The sequence below is a fragment of the Gigantopelta aegis genome, chromosome 1, assembly GCF_016097555.1.
Source record: "Gigantopelta aegis isolate Gae_Host chromosome 1, Gae_host_genome, whole genome shotgun sequence".
NCBI lineage: Eukaryota > Metazoa > Mollusca > Gastropoda > Neomphalida > Peltospiridae > Gigantopelta > Gigantopelta aegis.
Genome location: NC_054699.1, coordinates 45,688,503 through 45,713,228, shown reverse-complemented (window position 1 = coordinate 45,713,228; position 24,726 = coordinate 45,688,503). Strand labels below are relative to the sequence as shown.

At 39.8% G+C, this 24,726-nt stretch overlaps 2 protein-coding genes across 4 annotated transcripts in view; both read right to left on the bottom strand.

Annotated features, from left to right (window-relative positions):
- LOC121375850 (uncharacterized protein C5orf34 homolog) overlaps positions 1-1,847 on the bottom strand; it is a 27,391-nt gene extending 25,544 nt beyond the window's left edge. For all 3 annotated transcript variants that reach the window (XM_041503530.1, XM_041503522.1, XM_041503538.1), the window contains exon 1: positions 1,760-1,847. The gene's annotated coding sequence lies outside the window, so the exon portion shown is untranslated. The remainder of the gene's footprint in view (positions 1-1,759) is intronic.
- Positions 1,848-2,872: 1,025 nt separating this feature from the next.
- On the bottom strand, positions 2,873-22,782 carry LOC121375839 (putative serine protease K12H4.7). Its single transcript, XM_041503511.1, has 10 exons — positions 22,490-22,782; positions 20,477-20,658; positions 19,248-19,384; positions 18,138-18,233; positions 16,802-16,937; positions 13,434-13,548; positions 11,488-11,689; positions 10,062-10,155; positions 8,323-8,531; positions 2,873-5,539 (listed from the first exon to the last, which is right to left on the bottom strand). The coding sequence occupies exons 1-10, from the start codon at positions 22,697-22,699 to the stop codon at positions 5,430-5,432; spliced, it is 1,491 nt and encodes a 496-aa protein (XP_041359445.1). The 5' UTR covers positions 22,700-22,782; the 3' UTR covers positions 2,873-5,429.
- Between the last annotated feature and the right edge of the window lie 1,944 nt (positions 22,783-24,726).

Here is a 24,726-nt window from a genome sequence, read left to right as displayed (position 1 = left end):
TGATGAAATAATTTTATGTAATACCGGTAATTGCTATTTTGTCACAATATTATTGGGCTTGTGCAGTTTTTTAAGTTTAATAAATAATTTTGTGAAATTTTCTGCAGACCCAGGGCCCGGTGTATTACAGTGCTTCTAGATTATGGTAGCCCCACTCCCATGGCTAGTGATATTCAATGTTGGGCTAGTAAATAACTACTATTGCTATGCCCGACAGCTAGTGAAAACCATTTCTCATGTTGTTTGTTTGGTAGGTATTAATGTGCTTATATCCCAAGGGTTCAGACATGCTTACAATGGGCAGTCTGTTTAAAATCAGGATTGAGGATTGTGTTTGTTTGCAGGGCTTCTTGATTATGGTAGCCCCACTCCCATGGCTAGTGATATTCAATGTTGGGCAAGTAAATAACTACTATTGCTATGCCCAACGGCTAGTGAATTTTTTTGCTCAAATGTTGCAGCTACGTCTATTTTGTAAATATCAATATCCTGGCCTCACCCTAACCCACCTAATGTTAGTGTTTTTAAGTTCTATATATCCCCCTTTATATGACATACTATTAATTAGTAAAATTGTATTAACTTAAAGTAAAGTAGGGCTAGTAAATTTTTAATTGTGGCTAGTAAAAAAATTAAATCACTGATCCCATGGCTAGTGGACTTTATAAAAATTCTAGAAGCCTTGTTGTTTGGTATTGTTTGTTTGGTTGGTATTAATGTGCTTATATCCCAAGAGTCCAGACACGCTTAAAATCAGGGATAGTTCCCATAGTAAATTGAGGATTTGATGGCAATACTATATGTACTATTATGGTATCGGCTAACACCAAACAGGGAACATTTAGTTTTCAAAATCTTGTTTAGCAATATTTCTAGTAAATTGAAAATTGATTAGCAACATCTGTTTAATGTTTCAAAATTGTGTAAATACTGAACAAAATGTTCCCTGCCGAAGAATGGTCTCTTCTTATTTGTCACTTCTTACATATACTTGTATTTGTGTAGCTTAAGTGGTATTCATTGTCCTTTCTTTGATACAGGATTAACGAATGAGCCGATCATCCTATAATTAGTAATTAAATATCAAGACGATAATAACCTAAAACACACATAGTGATTACAGCTAACATATTAATTTATACATGTTATAAAACACTTTAGTTTCTTTGATACAGGATTAAGGATTAATACCGTAAAAAATATGTTAAATTGTGTTGTTTTACTACTGGGGTAATTGGCCTTGTAATAAAATTTTAACAGACTAGGGCCAGAAAATACATCCATACCTCGTGTAAATATACTTTCATGATGAAATACACATTTTGATCAGACTAAATCAAAGGGATTTTGACTTTTGTAGCGCCTCTCGTGTCACAGCCCTAGTGGCATTAAACAATATGGCTGTTGTTGTCCCCATACCTAGCGAAGACACACCAAACCCTATGTTGCTTTCTTTCTTTTTTTTCTGGGGTGGGGGGGGGGGGCGAACTGACATGTTTTGGGGGCGAACTGATATGAAGGCGAAGGGTGCACATGTTTGGTGGGGGGGGGGGAGTGAAGTGAAACGTCAGGCATTCTAACTAAACATGCTTCAGCATTTTTTACACCACGATAATATGGAGCGCACGAAAACAGATCAATGCTCATACACATGCATAAAACGCGATGTAAATAACCTTAATATGGCAGGGTGATTATAACATAATTATCTAGATAACACTCATGGTAAATGTAGTTAACTTCGGACATATAATATTACCAATATCCTTTTGGGTTTTTTTTCTTCGACTAGTTTTACTGAACTTTTAGGTCACATCATTCAACTTTCAAGTCATTTCTTCTTGTAAGTAATTTCCTCCAATAAAGGGAGCGGCATTTAGCTCAAATAGCTTGCGTGAGGTTCTTGGATCTTAGGATCGAACCCCCTCGCCGGACTCATTTGGGTTCTTCCCGTACCAACCAGTGCCCCGGGACTGATATATCGAAACTCGTGGTATGTGGTGTCTTGTCCTGTCAAATAGAAACTCCTTGCTGCTAATGGAAAGGTGTAGTGGGTTTCCTCTGAAGACGAGTTGGAATTATCAAATGTTTGACATTCAGTAGCCGATGGTAAATTAATCAATATGCTCTAGTGGTGTCGCTAAACAAAGCAAACCATAACCCCCCCCCCCAAAAAAAAAAATTAAAAAAAATTAGACCACTAGATATTCGATCAGATCTATACTCTATTAACATTAGACAACTATTTCTGCCTCTGTAAAGTTCATTTGGTATTTATTTTAAAATTATTTGTCCATTTTATATTTATGGCTTATGTTCTAAGTCACTGAAAATAAGATATAAATACAAAATAGACAAATAATTAAAAAATAAATATAAAATATATTAAGTTTACAAAGAAAGAAATGTATGTCAAATTAAACAACTGAACCTGCAGCCGTGTTCTGAAGACATGGTTTTAAACCATAAATACTCAGTCTAGTATTTAACGTCACTGAGCACATTTTGAAGGGTGTCTTTAAGCTTACGATATAGCTACGATAAAGGATGTGGTGGCCATATTGGATTTACGATTATTTTGTTTTTAAATGTCCGAGCGTCACAGAGTGTCATCAAACCGATTCTTCATATTTGTGTTTTCATACACCATAAAAACACAAAACCAAACCATGCATAGACTACAAATCCAGGTTCACATATAAAATTCCATTTAGCTGCTGGACTAATCGCTCTATGGGTCACAGACAGGAAAATGTCAATGTGCAGTAGCCTCCTGGCTACCAATGACCCCCCCCCCCCCCAACACCCCCACCCCTCTGCTTCTGATTTCTATGACATGAACGCACACGTAACAACAAATAGTACAACACCATCAAATATAACAAATTTATTTATAAAATATTTTACGTATTTACAAACATTGGCAGCAACCATAATAATATTTAGAATAAATATAAAAACATAATTCATACAATCCACAAGGAAAGCTGTTCCATTATTTCTGTTCTGGCTTTTACAAGTTCTATAGGGTCAAAGCTGGTTGCAGGATACATGTTAGCGCAATGAGCTGTTCCTGGAAGAAACCAACAAAAATATGTTTTGTTTAATGGACTTGAATACGTGTGGGTGGTTTGAAGGAGAGAGGTGTAAAAAACAGCCATTTTAGGGAAACACATATACATATATAACAATTCTGATATCTTGCAATTGTGTCACAAGTTGAGCAAATGAATGGTTATAATGGTAAACAGATATCCAGAAAGATATTTATGTTAAAACATATAAGGACAATATTTTTTCTTCAAGTATGTGTAAAGAGTTTTGCCAGCAGATGCCGTGACAATCACGTGACTTCAATAACTAGATAGCAGTACAGTTGAGAACAGACAAAAATGTTTTTTAAAATTAAGTTTTCTTTCAAATGACAGTCTTTGAAAATATGACAGTCTTTGAAAATCATAGAAAAAAGGTATTAAGAAATGTGCCATGTATACAAGTGGGTTAAGTTCAATCTTGCTTTCTTTGCTCGTTTTAACCTCATTTTTACGAACATTTTTGTGAATATGACATATTTGTTTACTTTTTCAATGCAAAATTCAACATCATCAGAAAACTTCACAACGCACTGTTGCGCACAAATGACATAACCACTGAAACAGGTCCCTCACCGAAATAGGTCAACAGACGATACATTATTATACTTTCCAACACAAAATACTAGTTCACGTGTATATGCCTGTCGCCAGAAGAGGTCGGGGTGTCAAAACATACCTACTTCAAATATCAGATCAAAAGTCAAGATATGGCATTGATAATAATAAAACATGACAAGCAATTATCCAAATATGCAAGTTAGAATTAATATTTATTGTGGAAAAAAAACAACTACTGGACTGAAGTTACGAAACCCAATTAAGCATTGTAAATTAATGTAGTTACACGCGAGTAAGACATAAACACGTGTTTAAGCATTGCAAATTAATGTAGTTACACGCGTGCAAGACAAACAGGTGTTTAAAGCATTGTAAATTAATGTAGTTACACGCGCGTAAGACATAAACAGGTGTTTAAAGTATTGTAAATTAATGTAGTTACACGCGCGTAAGACATAAACAGGTGTTTAAAGTATTGTAAATGTCTGTAGTTACACGCGCGTAAGACATAAACAGGCTTTGTAAATTTGGCCCATTATGTTCAGTTGTTGAGATCAAACATCATGCATGTGGCAAAACAAATATTTTTGATATCATTAACCTGTCCATGGCGGCCATATATATTTTTTTTTGTCAGATTACCCCACTCGATCCAGTGACTTTTTTTATTGGGCAGGAGCAGGTGAACAATCTCTATGCCAGGGTTGTACATTTTGAAGAAAACGTTTTCAAGCAGAAAACAGTGGAATCCAAAATATGGTCGCTATTTACTTGAAGCAGGTTGAAATCACGGAGTATTGTGAAAGGGCCAATGTTGTAGCTATTTCGTGATAGTCAATCAGTATGTCATCTCATTACAGTGGTTTTGAATAAATCGCTGACTTAAAAAGCAGCATAAACAAGTGGAGAAAATGTAAAATAGTGTGCTCAATTCACGGGGGTCGCTCTGTATATTTTATCCTAATTTTGCTAATTATTAGATACCGGTAAGCCATATTTCTACGTTACGGTTTTGTTTTAGCATAAATTTACCTAGGTGCAAAAAACAGGGTGGTTGCAATATGCAAGTTCATATGATACCCATCTTTTTATGCGTATTAGAGACGAAGTGTTTGCATGTTGTACGAAAATGTCACAAGTTTTAGCCAAATAGCCTTTGAGACATATCCAAAACAGATTTTTCGGAATAATACATAAAATAACTAAATATTACAATAGGGCTCCCACGCTAATCTACTTTCAGGATATGTTTTTTTATGGCCCGTACCTTCCCCCCCCCCCCCCCCACCACCACCACACACACCGGAGAATCCCACCTTCTTTTTTAACTCCAGAAAATAGCATACACATCTCAGGGTTTAATTTGTTTATAAAAAGTGTGACCCACCTAGAATTTTGATTAGGGTACGGCCGTTTTTTCACCCATTTTGGAGTAAACAGGGCCATATGGGAGAGGGGGTGTGGCTTGGGGAGCGGTAAAAAGAAAACCAGAGCACAATAGGCCTATTGTGTTTTTCACTTCCAGACAAACAACAAAAGTGGCACTTCTTCATACTTTGCAGGGAGGAAGGTAGCATCTCTCCGCCCGCCCTACCATGCTACATAGTCCTGGTCAATCAGTGAAACTTGGTGTGTCGAGTAAATATCATTGTTGCTTAATGGGAAATTAAAAAAAATAGTTTGTCAATATATCCAGTATCACCATATTTGGTACTGATAAACGTTATCAATAAGAATATAAGGACTTGTGAGTATTGTTAAATTTGAAGATTCAGATTAAGATTTTATCCATTTTCCAATTGAGTGCATAATGTTCATTCGTGCGGCTCTAAGTTGGTCAGTGTCCGTGACTGCTGGAGGGTACATGTTGGCACAGTGGGCAGTACCTGCAACACAAACATAATAGTAGTTGTTATACAAGTAGTTTCAGTCTACATTGAGAACCCCATAGGTGAGGTAGCAGGAAGTTTAAAAAATATTTATTTATTTATTTATTAATGACACCATTAGAGCACATTGATTCATTAATCATCGGCTACTGATGTCAAACATTTAGTAATTCTGACATATAGTCCTTGAGAGGAAACCCATTACATTTTTCCATTAGTAGCAAGGGATCTTTATATGCAGCATCTCACAGACAGGATAGCACATTCCAGTACTAGAATGGAATAGCATTTGCTTTCATAAAACATGCTACTCTGTGTAATTGTTACTTTCGAACATTACTGAATGCAAATTATACAATAAAAGGTCTGTGTGCCGTACATTCCAGAAATTAAAACATGACTTGCTCATTTGCAGACCAACCGTTTGCTAGTTCTAAACTAATACCGTTGTCTTTTCAAAGGGGCGGGGCGTAGCCCAGTGGTAAAGCGTTCACTTGATGTGCGGTCAGTCTGGGATCGATCCCCGTCGGCGGGCCCATTGGGTTATTTCTCGTTCCAGCCAGTGCTCAACTGGTATAACAAAGGCTGTGGTATGTACTATCCTGTCTATGGATGGTGCATATAAAAGATCCCTTGCTGCTAATCGAAAAGAGTAGCCCACGAAGTGGCGACAGCGGGTTTCCTCTCTCAATAACTGTGTGGTCCATAACCATATGTCTGACGCCAATAACCGTAAATAAAATGTGTTGAGTGCATCGTTAAATAAAACATTTCTTTCTTTGTCTTTCCAACTAAATAAACATTAGACTATTTAATTACTTGCTTAAGCAACACATATATATGTCATGTAATTAACTTTTAACTCAGTCTGGCATGGACAACTAGGCAAGATTTTACCACGTTAGTTATTGCGTGTCGCTTATGTAACATGAGAGGTATTTGCTGTGGTCACATTTGTAGTCAACATGCACTGAAAACGACCAATGGATCTGACTTTACTGGTCATAATCCACAATAATACCAGAGTAGTTTTACTATAAAATAATATGGAAATATTCTGATCTTTAAACTAATGGTCTTAGAATCGGGGTAGTCTTAGAACTGGGGTGGTGGTTAGGTGGGGGTTTCACTGTATGTACATAAGATAACAGGGGCAGACCTAACTAAAATGGATTGGGGGGTGGCAGGGGGCAGTAAGAAAACAACACTAAGGCACAGTACTATAGGGTGTTTTCTAGCTATTATAATTACACAAATTCCTCAAAATTAAAGGTCTCGACTACTATAACTTTTTTCAGTGCACTGTGATGAACATCCACAGGTGCAACTATAAACCAAGTTTCAGTGCACTGTGATGAACATCCACAGGTGCAACTATAAACCAAGTTTCAGTGCACTGTGATGAACATCCACAGGTGCAACTATAAACCAAGTTTCAGTGCACTGTGATGAACAGCCACAGGTGCAACTATAAACCAAGTTTCAGTGCACGGTGATGAACAGCCACAGGTGCAACTATAAACCAAGTTTCACTGCACTGTGATGAACATCCACAGGTGCAACTATAAACCAAGTTTCACTGCACTGTGATGAACATCCACAGGTGCAACTATAAACCAAGTTTCACTGCACTGTGATGAACATCCACAGGTGCAACTATAAACCAAGTTTCACTGCACTGTGATGAACATCCAGGTGCAACTATAAACCAAGTTTCACTGCACTGTGATGAACATCCACAGGTGCATCCACAGAACATCCACAGTGCAACTATAAACCAAGTTTCAGTGCACTGTGATGAACATCCACAGGTGCAACTATAAACCAAGTTTCAGTGCACTGTGATGAACATCCACAGGTGCAACTATAAACCAAGTTTCAGTGCACTGTGATGAACATCCACAGGTGCAACTATAAACCAAGTTTCAGTGCACTGTGATGAACATCCACAGGTGCAACTATAAACCAAGTTTCACTGCACTGTGATGAACATCCACAGGTGCAACTATAAACCAAGGTGTTAACCAAGTTTCAGTGCACTGTGATGAACATCCACAGGTGCAACTATAAACCAAGTTTCACTGACCTAGGACTTACAGTTTGTAAAAAAAACCCGATCTAAATGCAAAACTTTAATACAAAAGTTGTCGCCACCACCACAGCCACAGTAGCTACCAGAAAGTCAACAGAACCCTGCCCCTCCCCCTATTCAGTAAAGTTCTGTATAACAAGTATGAACTCTTACCACTGATACATATGTTTATACCAGGCCTAAACACTTACCATTGATACATATGTTTATACCAGGCCTAAACACTTACCACTGATACATATGTTTATACCAGGCCTAAACACTTACCACTGATACATATGTTTATACCAGGCCTAAACACTTACCACTGATACATATGTTTATACCAGGCCTAAACACTTACCACTGATACATATGTTTATACCAGGCCTAAACACTTACCACTGATACATATGTTTATACCAGGCCTAAACACTTACCACTGATACATATGTTTGATACCAGGCCTAAACACTTACCACTGATACATATGTTTATACCAGGCCTAAACACTTACCACTGATACATATGTTTATACCAGGCCTAAACACTTACCATTGATACATATGTTTATACCAGGCCTAAACACTTACCACTGATACATATGTTTATACCAGGCCTAAACACTTACCATTGATACATATGTTTATACCAGGCCTAAACACTTACCACTGATATATATATGTTAAAACCAGGCCTAAATACTTACCATTGATATATATTGCTCTCGCATCAGAACTAATGTCCTTCGTTATTCCTAGCGCATGCCATGGGTCAATGGAACCATTTGGAAAGACGACTTTCGATATCTTGATACCACGAGCTCCATAATTCGTGTTTGTCCTCTTAATTCCACGGTTAATTAAGTCCACGTTAAACTTTGGGCCAAATATGTCAATGCATTGCTGAATTGAAAAGCTGGAAAAGAAAATGGTAATGAATGAATGAATGAATTTATTAATTTTTTAGCGCATTGTATCATAAGACAAATATTAAACGTTTGATATTCTGTATTTATAAGTATTGGTAAAACCTCTCCAAACCTGACCCTCTGTAAATTGGAATTCTCTCAAAATGGGGCATTTTTGGGGGTCCTTTTTAAATATTACTACAGAACCTCTCTAAACTGGATACCCCTTAAAACCAGACTTTTTACTTAGTTTCATTGGTTTCCAGTTTCAAGGGGTTTCACTGTATCTAGTCTTAGGCATCAGAAATGGGATGGCATGGGAGCTCTGCCTCCCTTACTCAGGGGGGTGGGATGTTTCAAGGGGTTTCACTGTATCTACTCTTAGGCATCAGAAATGGGATGGCATGGGAGCTCTGCCTCCCTTATTCAGGGGGGTGGGGTGTTTCAAGGGGTTTCACTGTATCTACTCTTAGGCATCAGAAATGGGATGGCATGGGAGCTCTGCCTCCCTTACTCAGGGGGGTGGGATGTTTCAAGGGGTTTCACTGTATCTACTCTTAGGCATCAGAAATGGGATGGCATGGGAGCTCTGCCTCCCTTATTCAGGGGGGTGGGGTGTTTCAAGGGGTTTCACTGTATCTACTCTTAGGCATCAGAAATGGGATGGCATGGGAGCTCTGCCTCCCTTATTCAGGGGGGTGGGGTGTTTCAAGGGGTTTCACTGTATCTACTCTTAGGCATCAGAAATGGGATGGCATGGGAGCTCTGCCTCCCTTATTCAGGGGGGTGGGGTGTTTCAAGGGGTTTCACTGTATCTACTCTTAGGCATCAGAAATGGGATGGCATGGGAGCTCTGCCTCCCTTATTCAGGGGGGTGGGGCGTAGTCCAGTGGTAAAGTGCAAGCCTAATGCGCGGTCAGTCTAGGATCGATCCCACTGGGTGGGCCCATTGGGCTATTTCACGTTCTAGCCAGTGCACCACGAATGGTATATCAAAGGCCATGGTATGTGTTATCCTGTCTGTGGGATGATGCATATTATTATTAAAGATCCCTTGCTATTAATGGAAACATGTCGCGGGTTTCCTCTCTAAGACTACATGTCAAAATTACAAAATGTTTGACATCCAATAGTTTTGATGATTAATAAATCAATATGCTCTAGTGTTGTCATTAAACAAAACAAACGTTTTAAACCCTTACTTAGGATTATGCATTCCCCTTAGCTGAAAAGCAAATAAATATATAATCGCACTTCGTGGGCTACTTTTTTCGATTAGCAGCAAGGGATCTTTTATATGCACCATCCTATAGACAGGATGGCACATACCACAGCCTTTGATATACCAGTCGTGGTGCACTGGCTGGAGCAAGAAATAGTACAATGGGCCCACCGACAGGGATCGATCCCAGACTGATAATACATCAAGCGAACGCTTTACCACTGGGCTACATTCCCCCCCCCCCCCCCCCCCCCCCCAACCAGTTGGAAGATACCTGACTCCTATGCTACTAATTCTTCTTCTAAATGAAACGTACTTGACAGGGAAAGTCTGACCAAATGGTTGATCCTTGAGATCGGTTGACTGGAAAAACGCAAACTCTGTACACGTTTGATAAGTCCACTGGCGACCTGAAAGTACAACACGATGTGGTGAATATTAATTAGCAGCTTGATACATCCAATGGCAACCTGAAAGTAACATTGATGTGACATGAATATTAATTAGGAGTGTGCCTAATTGTGACCTGAAAGCACAGCAGAATTTATGTTGTGAATATTAATTAGCTGTCTGTAACATCCAATGGCAACCTGAAAGTACAGTGAAATATTATGAATACAAATTATCATTTTCATGCATTCAGTGGTGACCTGTAGGTACAGCAAACCATCATGAATATTAATTATCTGGTTTTATCCTGCAGCCACTGTTTCTACTGACAGATTATGATAACTGATTAAAGCAAAGTCATAAACGTATACTAGCAAGTTATGACTTCTGATATCACTCATATGACGTCATACACATAGCTACATTACAAAATTACTCATTTGACCTCTAGATCATGGAACAATGTGGCTGAAGTAACAGAAATTATAGCTTTTCGCCTTTATTTTTATGGTCTGCAGGATAAAGATAATAACTAGTTACTGACGTCGGATATCTGCTTTATCCTGTTCAGGCCGAATGAGAAATTCCGCTTGGCAGAGTAACACGGAATTTCCCATTCTTACCTCCACAGGATAAAGCAGATATCCGATGTCATTAACTAGTTATTCTGTTTTTAACACCTGTTGGCGACATGAAAGTACAGCAGATTGTCTTCAGAGACCGGACTTGTGAAAGGTGTGTTCGATACCCCTGTGGTATATGAGCACATTAAACCAGTTACCTACCTACCTATCAGCACCATGATATTGATGTTTTAAGTACGTAACCTCCCTCAAATGGCTGCAAAATGGCATGTCAGAGCCTCTAGATTTCAAAACTTCCTGAGAATATGTTCCCAGACCCCTTATTGTCTTGCGCCTTTCATGCTCGTTTGTTCCAAGAATTCATCTGCCTCCCTCCCACCTACCTCCCTCCGCCAAAATAAAAATCCTAGCTACAGCCCTAGCTTTGCAGCAATGCCCTGCTGCCCTACCTCCATGGAGTGGATCGTTTCTTTCTTCTAACTTATTTTCGTGCTTATATCCAATTAAGGTTCAAGCACGCTGTCCTGGGCACACACCTCAGCTATCTGGGTTGTCTGTCCAGGACACTGGGTTAGTTGTTATAGTTGTTAGTTGTTAGTGAGAGAGAAGTCAGTGTAGTGGTCTTACACCTACCCATTGAGTCGTTAAAACTCGCTCTGGGTGAGAGCCAGTACCGGGCTGCGAACCCAGTACCTACGAGCTGTATGTCTGATGGCTTAACCACGGCACCACCGAGACCTGTTAAAAGCGGCTGTAGCCCTGACTTACCACCCTCAGCTGCGCTGCTATTCCAGTCAACCTTCCTGAGATCGTCGATCATGTTTGTGTAGGAGAAGTCGAGACACTTCTCGCTGTAGGTGGCCAGCATCATGGCGTTGACCGCAGCGTAGCGACTCACCGGGTCTCCCAGGCCTGAGTCTGTCATCATCGCACACAGTGTGTCTACAGTGATGTTGGTGCCTTTCGCCCCCTGGTGCACAAAACGACAATCACATGGATGGATGGAAGGAAATGTTTTATTTAATGACACACTCAACACATTTTATTTACGGTTATATGGAAGGAAGGAAATGTTTTATTTAACGATGCACTCAACACATTTTATTTAGGGTTATATGGTGTCGAACATGTGGTTAAGGACAACACAGATATTGATAGAGGAAACCTGCTGTCGCCACTTCATGGGCTACTCTTTTCAATTAGCAGCAAGGGATCTTTTATATGCATCATCCCACAGACAGGATAACACATATCACGGCTTTTGATATGCCAGTCATGGTGAACTGGCTGGAACGAAATAGCCCAATGGGCCCACCGATAGGGATTGATCCTAGGTGGACCGCGCATCAAGCAAGCGCTTTACCACTGGGTGTAGACAACATTTCGTCATATTACATGTATATATTGTCCTTCACAAATTGCAGAAAGCCACCATTATTTTACAACAATGTATCAATTTTATCATGAAATTATTTCACAAAATTGATATAAAATTTGCCAGTTGTGTTTAAAATTCACAATTGGGTCATAATGAAGTATTTTTCACACAGTAAATTAAGTCTTCATGGTCTTAAGTTTAATAGTTGTTTGTTTTTGTTGTTGCTGGGGTTTGTTTTGTTCTTTCTTTTATCTCAATTGGTTGAGTGCTCGTTTGAGGTGCTTGCATCGCAAGATTGAACCACCTTGGTGGATCCATTCAACTGATTATTTTTTTCTCATTCCAACCAGTGCACCACAACTGGTCAAAGGCCATGGTACAATGTATGTGCCATCCTGTCTGTGGGATGATGCATATAAAAGATCCCTTGCTACTAATGGAAAAATGTAGCAGGTTTCCTCTCTAAGACTATATGTACATGTCAAAATGACCATATGTCTTATATCAGTTACCAAATGTTTCACATCCAGTAGCCAATGATTAATAAATAAAATTGCTCTAGTGGTGTCGTTAAACAAAACAAAAAAAGAAAAGAAGAATTCATTGTTCGTCACATGGCTTGTACATGTATGTGAAGGGGGTGAGGGTGTTGTTATGTAACACATTTGGGAAGGTAATAAAGAAAGAAATGTTTTATTTAACGACGCACTCAACACATTTTATTTACGGTTATATGGCGTCAGACATATGGTTACGGACCACACAGATTTTGAGAGGAAACCCGCTGTCGCCACATAGGCTACTCTTTTATGACAGGCAGCAAGGGATCTTTTATTTGGGCTTCCCACAGGCAGGATAGCACAAACCATGGCCTTTGTTGAACCAGTTATGGATCACTGGTCGGTGCAAGTGGTTTACACCTACCCATTGAGCCTTGCGGAGCACTCACTCAGGGTTTGGAGTCGATATCTGGATTAAAAACCCCATGCCTCGACTGGGATCCGAACCCAGTACCTACCAGCCTTTAGACCGATGGCTAACCACGACGCCACCGAGGCCAGTGGGGAGGTAATAAATAAGATGTCCCACACACACACACACACACACACGTGAGCAATATCTGATGTGTGTGTGATGTAATGTAGAATTGTTGTCATGTGATTTCTGGTTGTCTAACTGTTTTGTATTGGGAATGATAACAGAATGTAGTGTGTGAATATGTGCACTCCGTTTACACTATACATCATGGTGCCAGTTGCACCATGGATAAAGTAGATAAATCAATGTGCTCTAGTGGTGTCGTTAAACAAAACAAACTTTAATATGTCGCGCTCACCTCAAATGCTCGGTTGTCCTTGTTGTACTGAACGACACCCTCAAAGTTCCCAGCCAACGTGGAGTAGAAGTTGATGACATCATTCGTCTTCGTGTTGTCAATGTCATCACACAGACTGGAACAGAGATACAGAATAAACACAACAAAGAAAGCAACAGTATTACTACCCATATGGTTAAAAATATCTTGGTTCAAATCAAAGTGATACGTCACACCAGAGTGCCACGTGGGACGTAACACTTAAACGTGACAGGATGAAAGAAATGTTTTATTTAACGACACACTCAACACATTTTATTTACGGCTATATGGCGTCAGACATACGGTTAAGGACCACACAGATTTTGAGAGGAAACCCACTGTCGCTACTACATGGGTTACTCTTTCGATTAGCAGCAAGGGATCTTTTATTTGCGCTTCCCACAGGCAGGATAGCACAAACCATGGCCTTTGTTGAACCAGTTATGAATCACTGGTCGGTGCAAGTGGTTTACACCTACCCATTGAGCCTTGCGGAGCACTCACTCAGGGTTTGGAGTCGACTGGGATCCGAACCCAGTATCTACCAGCCTGTAGACCGATGGCCTAACCACGACACCACCGAGGCCGGTCCCGTCCCACGACTTTAAATGAATGTCAACCAAACGAGTTGAGTGATATGAATTAAAATCAATTATGGTTAATAAATAGGATATTAAACTTCAATTTCGTATCATATTTATGTCACTCATGAAATAATTTTTATTGTCACTCGCTAAAGGTAGTACTAAATCCAAATAACTTCCGGCTGGGTCAAAGTTCAAGGTGTACCGAAATTTTGACAGAGAAGTTAACACCACAAGTCCTGTGATTGGTGATAAATGTGTGTTGGTTGTCAAAAAAAAGTTTCATCTGGGCTAAAAATGTATGCAATTTTATTTCATCTAGTACCACTGTGTCAAGTAGCCTTGTGCTTGAAACATGTTTGGGTTACTTGTAAAAACAAAGTACTCAAATTTTGTGCAGAACTAGGGTAGTCATAGATACTACCCGTTATCTCTGAAATGAGCAGCTTCACCCCCATTTTCTTCTGATTCACTTTAAGAGTGAGGGGTGGTAGTATTTATATCCATGGCCTTTATGTTGATTGATATGCTACAGATAGGACTGAGGAGTTTTAGACACACATGTTACTATTGTCATCTATGGGATTTGATTTGATAGTATACACCCTAAAGCTCGTCACAATTGAAATAATTTTCAATTGTCACGAGCTTTAGTAAGTGACAATGAAAATTATTTCACAAGGGACATAAACATGATACGAAATGGTAGCGAGTTTAATATCCTATTTATTACCCATAATCGATCTTAATTTATATCACTCATCTCGTTTTGTTGACGTTCCTGTAAGGTTATAGTGCGCTAATTGATGACATCATCGTGTGACATCAAAAATGTTACGTCTCACTTGGCATTTAAGTAGGACGTGTCACTTTGATATGTACCAAGATATCTGTAACCATATGGGTACTAAATAAACAATATGAACTGGAAGTTCATTTAATATCCTATACATGTAATTTCTACCTTTAGAATCAGGCTCAGATGATTTGGAATGTCAGAAAGGAATGGAATATTGTTATGACAAATCAGCACATTTTGTACTATGCCTATTTAGTGTATAAGACTGTTATTTTGATACTTAGGTTTCAAGAGGGGAATAAAAGCCCCCCCACCCCCCACCTCCACATAGGCTACTCCAACTGAAAAGCCGTAAGAGATATTTTATTCCCATAAACAGGACAGCACATTCCACAGCCATCCAGTGATTGAAATTAAGAACTATTTTCATTGGTCTGGGTAATTAGTACCCTTATAAAGTTACTAGTTCCCATGTGAGATCATAAGCCGCGCCTCCCTGCCATTGGTTTAAAACTAAATGAAGATCAATCTTACGTCTTTTAATTACAAAATTACAAATCATGAAATAAAGTCAAAACCAGCATTATCAGAGTACTGCTAAAGCAATACATGTCCCCTACAGAGCCCAATATATTTTCGTATCTCCAGAATTTATGGGCCATATCTCTGTGAAAAATGGGTAAATCGTCATTAAAGTTAAACTTGATCTATAACAGTACATGATAAAGTTATACACAAAATGCCATCTCAATGTCTTCAGGCATTGCTAAAAAAAAAAAAAAAAAAGAGCTCGGAAAACAAATTTTCAACAGACATAACTCTGTGAAAAATTGATAAATTGCCATGAACGTCAAACTTGATTTGTAACAGAACATGATACAGCTATACACAAACTCTGAGTTCAATATCTTGAGGCTTTGCAAAAAAGAAAGTCCAGGAAAACTAGTTTCCGTATCTCCTAAGTTCAAAGGGTATAACTCCTGTCAAAAATGGGTAAATCACCATGAAAGTCAAATTTTAACTGTAACAGTACATGATAAAGCTACATGTACATGTATACACAAAATTCCAGCACAATATCTCAAGGAATTAAAAAAAAAAAAGTGGAAAACTATATGTGGGACAGACGGATGGACAGACAGACAGGACGGAGATGAAAACTATAGTCCCTTCCGGTTGGACAGATAGGGGACTAATCATAATATCAAAGATGGGACATAACCTATATGTATCTACTCTACTAGGGGACTAGCATCATTTATGTCTGCAGCAATTTCTACTAGGCTGCCATCCCTGCTTTTATGTACCAGTCATGAAAAAGTGACAGGGATGGGGGAAAACCATGAATCCACTGACGGTGATAACCATTTTATGTACAGCAGTCCCAGTATACTTTGCAACTATAATATACATTTTTATGATCAGACAGCTCTTAGTACCCTAATCTCACCTCCACCCTCCACCCCCCACCCCCACCACTATTTTTCACTGTCTTCAATTAGTTTGTGATTTCTCTGAACATCATCAACAGCCATGATGAAACATACATGTCTTGTCGCTATATCATGTGAAATATATCCTTTAATTACTACAGATATAACAATGATAGCTTTTAAACCTAGATTTATTTTTCAATTACATAAAAGCTACTAGTAACAGAAACAGAGTAAAAGGTTTAGAAATGGAAGATACACCTTTAAGAGTTAAAACAGTTTGTTTTCTTTAACGACATCGCTAGAGCACATTGATTCATTAATCACTGGCTATTGGAGAAAATATGCTACATTTTTGCATTAGTAGCAAGAGATCTTTTATATGCACCATCCCACAGACAAGATAGCCCAATGGACCCACTGATGGGGATCGACCCGAAAACCAACCACGCATCAAGTGAGCACTTTACCACTGGGCTACATCCTGTCCCTACCTTTAAGAGGTAAACAGATATTTGCTACAAAACTCACGTGAATAATTTCTTCAAGTCTTTCCGTCCAGAGGATGACTGCATTTGCTTCTGAATAGAGCAGGTGGCTTCGGAGATGGCCTTGTTACATCCGGGTCCCGTGGTATCGAGTGAGTCGCGCACCACACCCAGATAGTCTGCATTTAAAAGGAAATGTTTCATTTTACGACGCACTCAACACATTTTATTTACAATTATATGGTGTCATATATATGGTTACGGACCACACAGATATTGAGAGAGGAAACCCACTGTCACCAGTTCATGGGCTACTCTTTTCGATTAGCAGCAAGCTGGGATGAGAAATAGCCCAATGGGCCCACCGAAGGTGATCGATCCTCGACCACTGGACTATGTCCCACCCTTGTATTTAAAATGACCACATTCTAAAAACATATGTCATCTAAATTTATGTTGTTGTTGCTTTTTTTTTAAAAAGAGTACTATGTATTAGAAAACATTTATTACTGATTTCTGTTTTAAATTTATAACATTATTATTAAGTTGGGTTTTTTCATTAAAATTTCTGTCATAAATACATTATAATATTTAGTATTAACAGGAAGAACACAATGTACTTGTATTATCTCTGTTTTCTCCTATTTTCCAAAGGAGTAGCAGAGGAAATATTTGAAAATCTTAGGTACTGTACATGTAAATAGAAGACTGCCAATAGCTACTGGAAATGAGTTTACCCAGCACTAACCTTTAAAGACTAGAACAGCGAGCAGAGGGGTGCTGGTTACTACTGGAAATTAGTTTAATCAGCACTAACCTTTAAAGACTAGGACAGTGAGGAGAGCACTAGTTACTACTTTAAATGAGTTTACCCAGCACTAACCTTTAAAGACTAGGACAGCGAGGAGAGGAGCACTAGTTACTACTTTAAATGAGTTTACCCAGCACTAACCTTTAAAGTCTAGGACAGCGAGGAGAGAGACACTTGTTGCCACTAGTAGACATGAGTTTACCCAGCACTAACCTTTGAAGTCTAGGACAGCGAGGAGAGACACACTTGTTGCCACTAGTAGACATGAGTTTACCCAGCACTAACCTTTGAAGTCTAGGACAGTGAGGAGAGACACGCTTGTTACTAGTGGAAATTACTTTACCCAGCACTAACCTTTGAAGTCTAGGACAGCGAGGAGAGACACTTGTTGCCACTAGTAGACATGAGTTTACCCAGCACTAACCTTTGAAGTCTAGGACAGCGAGGAGAGAGACACTTGTTGCCACTAGTAGACATGAGTTTACCCAGCACTAACCTTTGAAGTCTAGGACAGCGAGGAGAGAGACACTTGTTGCCACTAATAGACATGAGTTTACCCAGCACTAACCTTTGAAGTCTAAGACAGCGAGGAGAGGCGCACTTGTTGCCACGGCTCCGTCAATCAGGTGTGGATACTTCATCCTCACCCACGCAGACAGAGAACCTGAAACGAAGATGATGTGCACATATTATACAAAGCTCAAAATTTACTTTGTGCAATGGGAAGCAATCGTTGCTTCTTATGTTTCAGTTGATTAATGTACAATGGGAAGCAATCGTTGCTTCTTAGGTTTCAGTTGATTAATGTACAATGGGAAGCAATCGTTGCTTCTTAGGTTTCAGTTGATTAATGTACAATAGCCTCCAATACCTTTCAACAGATGTAATCATGGCGGCATTACAAAAAGAATCATGGCGGCAGTACAATAAGAATCATGGCGGCAGTACAATAAGAATCAGAGTGGCAGTACAATAAGAATCAGGGCAGCAGTACAATAAGAATCAGGGCGACAGTACAATAAGAATCAGGGCGGCAGTACAATAAGAATCAGGGTGGCAGTACAACAAGAATCAGACGGCAGTACAACACGAATCAGAGCGGCAGTACAACACGAATCAGGGTGGCAGTACAACACGAATCAGGGTGGCAGTACAACAAGAATCAGGGTGGCAGTACAACAAGAATCAGGGTGGCAGTACAATAAGAATCAGAGTGGCAGTACAATAAGAATCAGGGTGGCAGTACAATAAGAATCAGAGCGGCAGTATATTAAGAATCAGGGTGGCAGTACAAAAAGAATCAGGGCAGCAGTATAAAAAGAATCAGGATGGCAGTACAATAAGAATCAGGATGGCAATAGAAAAATAATCAATCAGGGCACCAGTATAAAAAGAATCAATTATGTCACCAAATGTTAAAATTTGTTTTCTTTAATGACACCACTAGAGCACATTGATTTATTAATCATCGGGTATTGGATGTCAAACATTTGGTAATTTTGACACAGTCTTAGAGAGGAAACCCGCTACATTTTTCCATTAGTAGCACGGGATCTTTTATATGCACCATCCCACAGACAGGATAGCACATACCACTGCCTTTGATATATACCAGTCGTGGTGCACTGGCTGGAACGACACCTACAATGTAGGTGCTCTAACCAGTGTGTCCACCCACCTGGATATGACCCGCCGAAAGATATCCACTTGTTGTTCTGTAGGTTGTATTTCTGCTTGGCGAACACGATGAAAGAAGCTAGGTCAGCCAGGGCCTGTTCGCTGCTCAGATACCGCAGGTTGTCCACGCTCATGTCACTGAAAATAAACACAATACAGATGTACAAAAGAAACTTTAACTAAAATAAAATTTTTATAATTTGATAAATATTGTAGCTAATAGAAAATAACCAATTTAGAAATGACCTTACAACTACTTTGCATGTATCACGAAGTGCATTGTGATGTTTAGATGTTAAACTTCATGATACTTTAAGATTCCACTATACCATTTGTTGGTTTTTTATAATACAATTTCAAGCCTTGTAAAATTTCTTTTGGACGTCAGCAGTGGTGGATCCAAAAAACCCATTTAGGGGGGCCCCAGTGACATGGGGTGGAATGCCAAGGGAACTTTGGGAGAGGTTTGGAGGGGGATCGTAAAAATTTTTTAAATTAATATACGTGTATAATAAAATTATAACTTTCGCAAAATTTGGGGGGGGGGGGGGGGGGCGACCTCTGGGACCCCTCCTAGATTCGCCTCTGGTCAGTATATTTGTTTAAAATGAGCATAGTCATTCCTAAAAAGTGCACAGTACTTTTGCTTGATAGCTTCAGTTTCTTATAACACTATTCTATACCTTTATACAGAGACGTACGGGCTCCCATTTTTGTAGGGGGAACAGACTGGTTTTTGCCCAAATTAAACGAGAATGCCTGAATCTGGATAACTACATTTTTTCATATTAGTATTACTGCCAAACAGCTATATAGGGTTACAAACAAATCACTATGCATTTTCACATGGATTACAACTAATTTTGTGTGTAAAAGGATGTAAATACATGGTAAAAAGGCCTCAAATTAGCACATTTTGCACAAATATTTTATACGTTTTTGCCCGAATTTGAAGAGTTGCTCCAGCACTAGATTTTGAGGATTTGCAACTCTCCTATAACTTGTAAGGTGATTGTGGGGAGGGAGTGGGAGTGATAACTCGCCTTTCTTGGCAAATACTGGGTTATATATTGTCCTGAAATGTAATTTCCTGCATTCAACAAATAAAATGCAACATGATACAGAAAAAATGCTGGTAAACGCCAATATTTTTAAATTTGAATTACAGGGTGCGGGGGGCTAAACCTCTCTCTCCCCCAACCCCTACTTGGTGTACCCTGCTTGCGATACCTTGTGGGGTGACTCTTGCCGTAGAACCTGTGTTCTACCTGGAAGCACATGGCGCCGTAGATCTGGGCGTAGGCGATCCACATCCCTTCCACCATCCAGATAGGGCTGGCCGTTCCCTCGCCCCCGATCATCAGGAACACAGGCCCGCCCGGCTTGTAGAACGTTGCATTCACAAAATATCTCTGCAGTGTAAAACAAAAGGCTTCTGAAGCCAATCAGCTCGTTTAGAATGCATCTCAGGAACAGGAAGGAAGGAAATGTTTTATTTAACAACACACTCAACACCTTTTATTTACAGTTATATGGCATCGGACATATGGTTAAGGACCACACAGATATTGAGGGAGGAAACCCGCTGTCGCCACTTCATGGGCTACTCTTTTCAATTAGCAGCAAGGGATCTTTTATAAGCACCATCCCACAGACAGGACAGCGCATACCACAGCCTTTGATGTACAAGTCATGGTGCACTGGCTGGACTCAGGGAACATTTTGTTTAGTATTCAGGGCTTCTAGGTTATGGTAGCCCCACTTCCATGGCTAGTGATATTCAGTGATGGGCTAGTAAATAACTACTATTGCCATGCACGATGGCTAGTAAAATAAAAATTGTCAAATGTTGCAGCTAAGTCTATATTGTAAATATGAATATCCTGACCCCACCCCAACCCCCAATGTTAGTGTTTATAAGCTCTATCTCCCTCTTTAGGTGACATATCTGATTATTACTATTATTTAGACACATTGTATTAACTAGTAAAGTAGGGCTAGTGAACTGGTTTTTAAAAAATTCTAGAAGCTCTGGTATTGTTCCGCGATTCGCTACACAGGTTTCAGAGATCGCTACACAATTTTTATTAAACAGTAGTTGCTAATCAATTTTCAATTGACTAGAAATATTGCTAATCACGAGTTTGAAAACAAAATGTTCCCTGCATCTAAAAGCAATTGTATTTTCAAATTTAATTTACGGGAGAGCATGCCCCAAAACCCCTACCATTTTCGCCCCCTATGGGCAATCAATTTATGTCCAACATTTTTGCCAACACTAGAAACCATGTCAAGTATATGGGTGGGGGGAGGGGAGTAGGGGAGTAGGGGAGATATGAGCTACAATTCGGCAAACTAAGCTAAAACTACTCAAATAGCTCTATTTGTTTTCGATGAACCCTTCCAAATTATTCTCCAAATTACCTGAGGGAAACTGCTGGGATCGATCCCCGTCGGTGGACCCATTGGACTATTTCTCATTCCAGCCAGTGCACCACGACTGGTATATCAAAGGCTGTAGTATATGTGCCATCCTGTCTGTGGGATAGTACACATAAAAAGATCCCTTGCTACTAATGGAAAAATGTAGTGGGTTTCCTCTCTAAGACTGTAAAAAATTACCAAATGTTTGATATCCAATAGCTGATAATTAATAAATCAATGTGCTCTAGTGGTGTCGTTAAACAAAACAAACTTTTTTAACTCTTATATATTGGACTTAATCCTATTGGACATTCAAAATTCAACGGCAACACAAATGTCCCCTCCTCCCAGCCACCCCAAAATTCCCTGTCCTGGACGGAGGAGTTGGCATGGGTCGACACCTGTGTCCATGGCAGGCGTGCACTACAACAGCTTGATCGGATTGTGCACGTTAAGCCCTATAAACTGACCTGATAGGGGTAGAGGGAGATAGGGGTTGACACAAGCGAAGCTTACTTTGATGTAAGGTTCAATTTTGTTTTGCAAGGGCGGATCAGGGGGGCAGGGGCCCGTCCCTCCCCTAAATTTTGCGATAGTTATAATTTTATTATATATTAATTTCTTCTTCTTCTTTTTTTACGATCCCCCTCAAAACCTCCCCCAAAACCTCCCCCAAAGTACCCTTGGCATTCCACCTCATGTCACTCCCCCCCCCCCCCCACCCAATGGATTTTCTGGAACCGCCACTGTTTTGTTCAACATATGATACATATCAATTAGGGAAGGGCTAGAGGTGACTTGAGCTAGATAAAACAATACCTGTTGCCAGGTGCGGGTATCGGCATCGTTGAAGTGGTCCAGGGTTTGGGTCATCCATTCGTCAGGTGGGAAGACAGGGTTGTAGCCCCTCGTCAGTCGAGGAACCCCTACCATTCCGCCTTTGGGCCTTCCTCTGAAGAAATGCGGAATATCAGCATTCCCTAACTCAAAACCTAATGCACAGAATACAATGAAAAGAATCGTGTTCATTTTAAATCTATAACAAATCTGTGTCTGGTCGGGTGTAAAACACGAACGTAACGTCTGCCGATTGACTTCCAAGTCATGAGGCACTGCTTATCACGTGCTTATCATGTGATTAGATTTTTTTGTGAAATCCAACACGGTTGATTTTAAAATCTTATTAGAAAATGAAAACGGAAAACGGATTTCTACAATAAATAATAATAATAATAATAATAATAATAATAATAAATAAATAAATAAATAAAAAAAAAACCCACGATATATTAAATGTTGATTTTGGTTTGTTTTATTGGATGTTTGACATGCACTATTGTCAGGCACGGTGGGGCTGAGGGCTCCAGCCCCCCCCCCCCCCATCCCTTCAATAATTGTAAATAAAAAATATTATTGGTAGTAAATTTTCTTATTTGTAGTAAACCCTCCTAGAAACTCGGGCACTTTGCGCCCTCGATCTCAGCCCCCCCCCCCCCCCCTTCCCCCATGCACGGGCGTAAGGTGCCAAAAAGTGGAGGGGGGGCACACACACACACACACATATATAGGCCCTATATATAAATACATGTATAAATATATAAAATAAACAATGCTGCTCTCACAAAGTGGGGGGCACATGACCCCCCGCCCCCCCCCCCCCCCGCTTCCTACGCCAGTGCCTCCATGTCTACTTGCTTCTGTCGTGCTTGATTGATAATGCTGGGTTGTCGTTAAACATTCATTCATTCAATCGTTCGTTCGTTCGTTCATTCATTCTTGCAAGACTATAATATTTGTCGGTATATGTATTTCCATCTCTCTAGCTCTGTATCTCTGTCTATATCTTTGTCTCTGTCTATTTCTTCGAACACATACATGGAATACACGTAGACCTATACCTGCGCATTGTAGCCTATGACGATAGGTGTGTGTGTGTGTGAAGACTTTCCCATGCTCCTATACCACTAAGGCTTCGAGCATGTCCACCCCGGGTTCGGTCTCTGGAGGCCAGGGGCCCAATCCGGGACAGAAATGACGATAGGACATTTATAATTCGCCCGAGTACTCTGCCGTTCGAGAGCTAGACGGACGTTTGGACGGTTGTAGTCGTTCTCTCAGCCAGAGATAACTGTGTAACGAAAACACGGAATGGCTGCCTACCACCGGGTAGGCAAAGATTCCCTCTCCTCTCTAATACAACAATAACCCTATTTTTGACATTAAATATCTCTCAGCCAGAGATAACTGTACAGCGAAAACACGGAATTGCTGTCTACCCGGTAGGCAAAGATTCCCTCTCTAATACAACAATAACCCTGTGTTTGACGCTAAATACCATTACACTGATCATTTTCCAGTTCGTTGATAAGAAATACTTGACATATTAATCACTAATACACACACTACAGGAAGAATCCCGACAGCACCAACACTCCCCCTCCCCCCCCCCCCCCACACACACACCGCCTTTTCAATAATTATTCAGTTAAATACGTAGACTTGTTCTGACGGGTTTCTTCCTGTAATGTGTGTAAGAGGGATGAAACATCCTGCTGCGGTTCTCCCACTTTTTTTTTGGGGGGGGGGGGGGCAACCCACTAAATGATACAGGCATTTTCATTTAATTCGGGCAACAGCCAGCCTGCCCCCATTACAATAATGGAATCCCGTACGGCTATGCCTATATAGCTGTTTGGTAGTAATGGTAATATAAATAAATGTTGTTATCCAGATTCGGGCATTTTCATTTAATTCGGGCAAAAGTCACTACTAAAATGGGAGCCCCAACGCCTGTGGTAACTATGAATAGATCTTTTTACACAGATTCGGGCATTTTTGTTTAATTAGGGCAAATATCAGTCTCCCTCCCTGCTCACAAACATGGAATGTCGTACGTCTTTACCCATCAAGCTACTTTTCACTTTTTGTTGAATGCTTCAGTTACATAATTATGTAGTGTGGGCCTATACAATAATTGTATCTGTCAACATTTCAAATAATTCATCTTTGTTTACATTCACAAACTGTCATAATACTCTCAATACAAAATAAGTAAA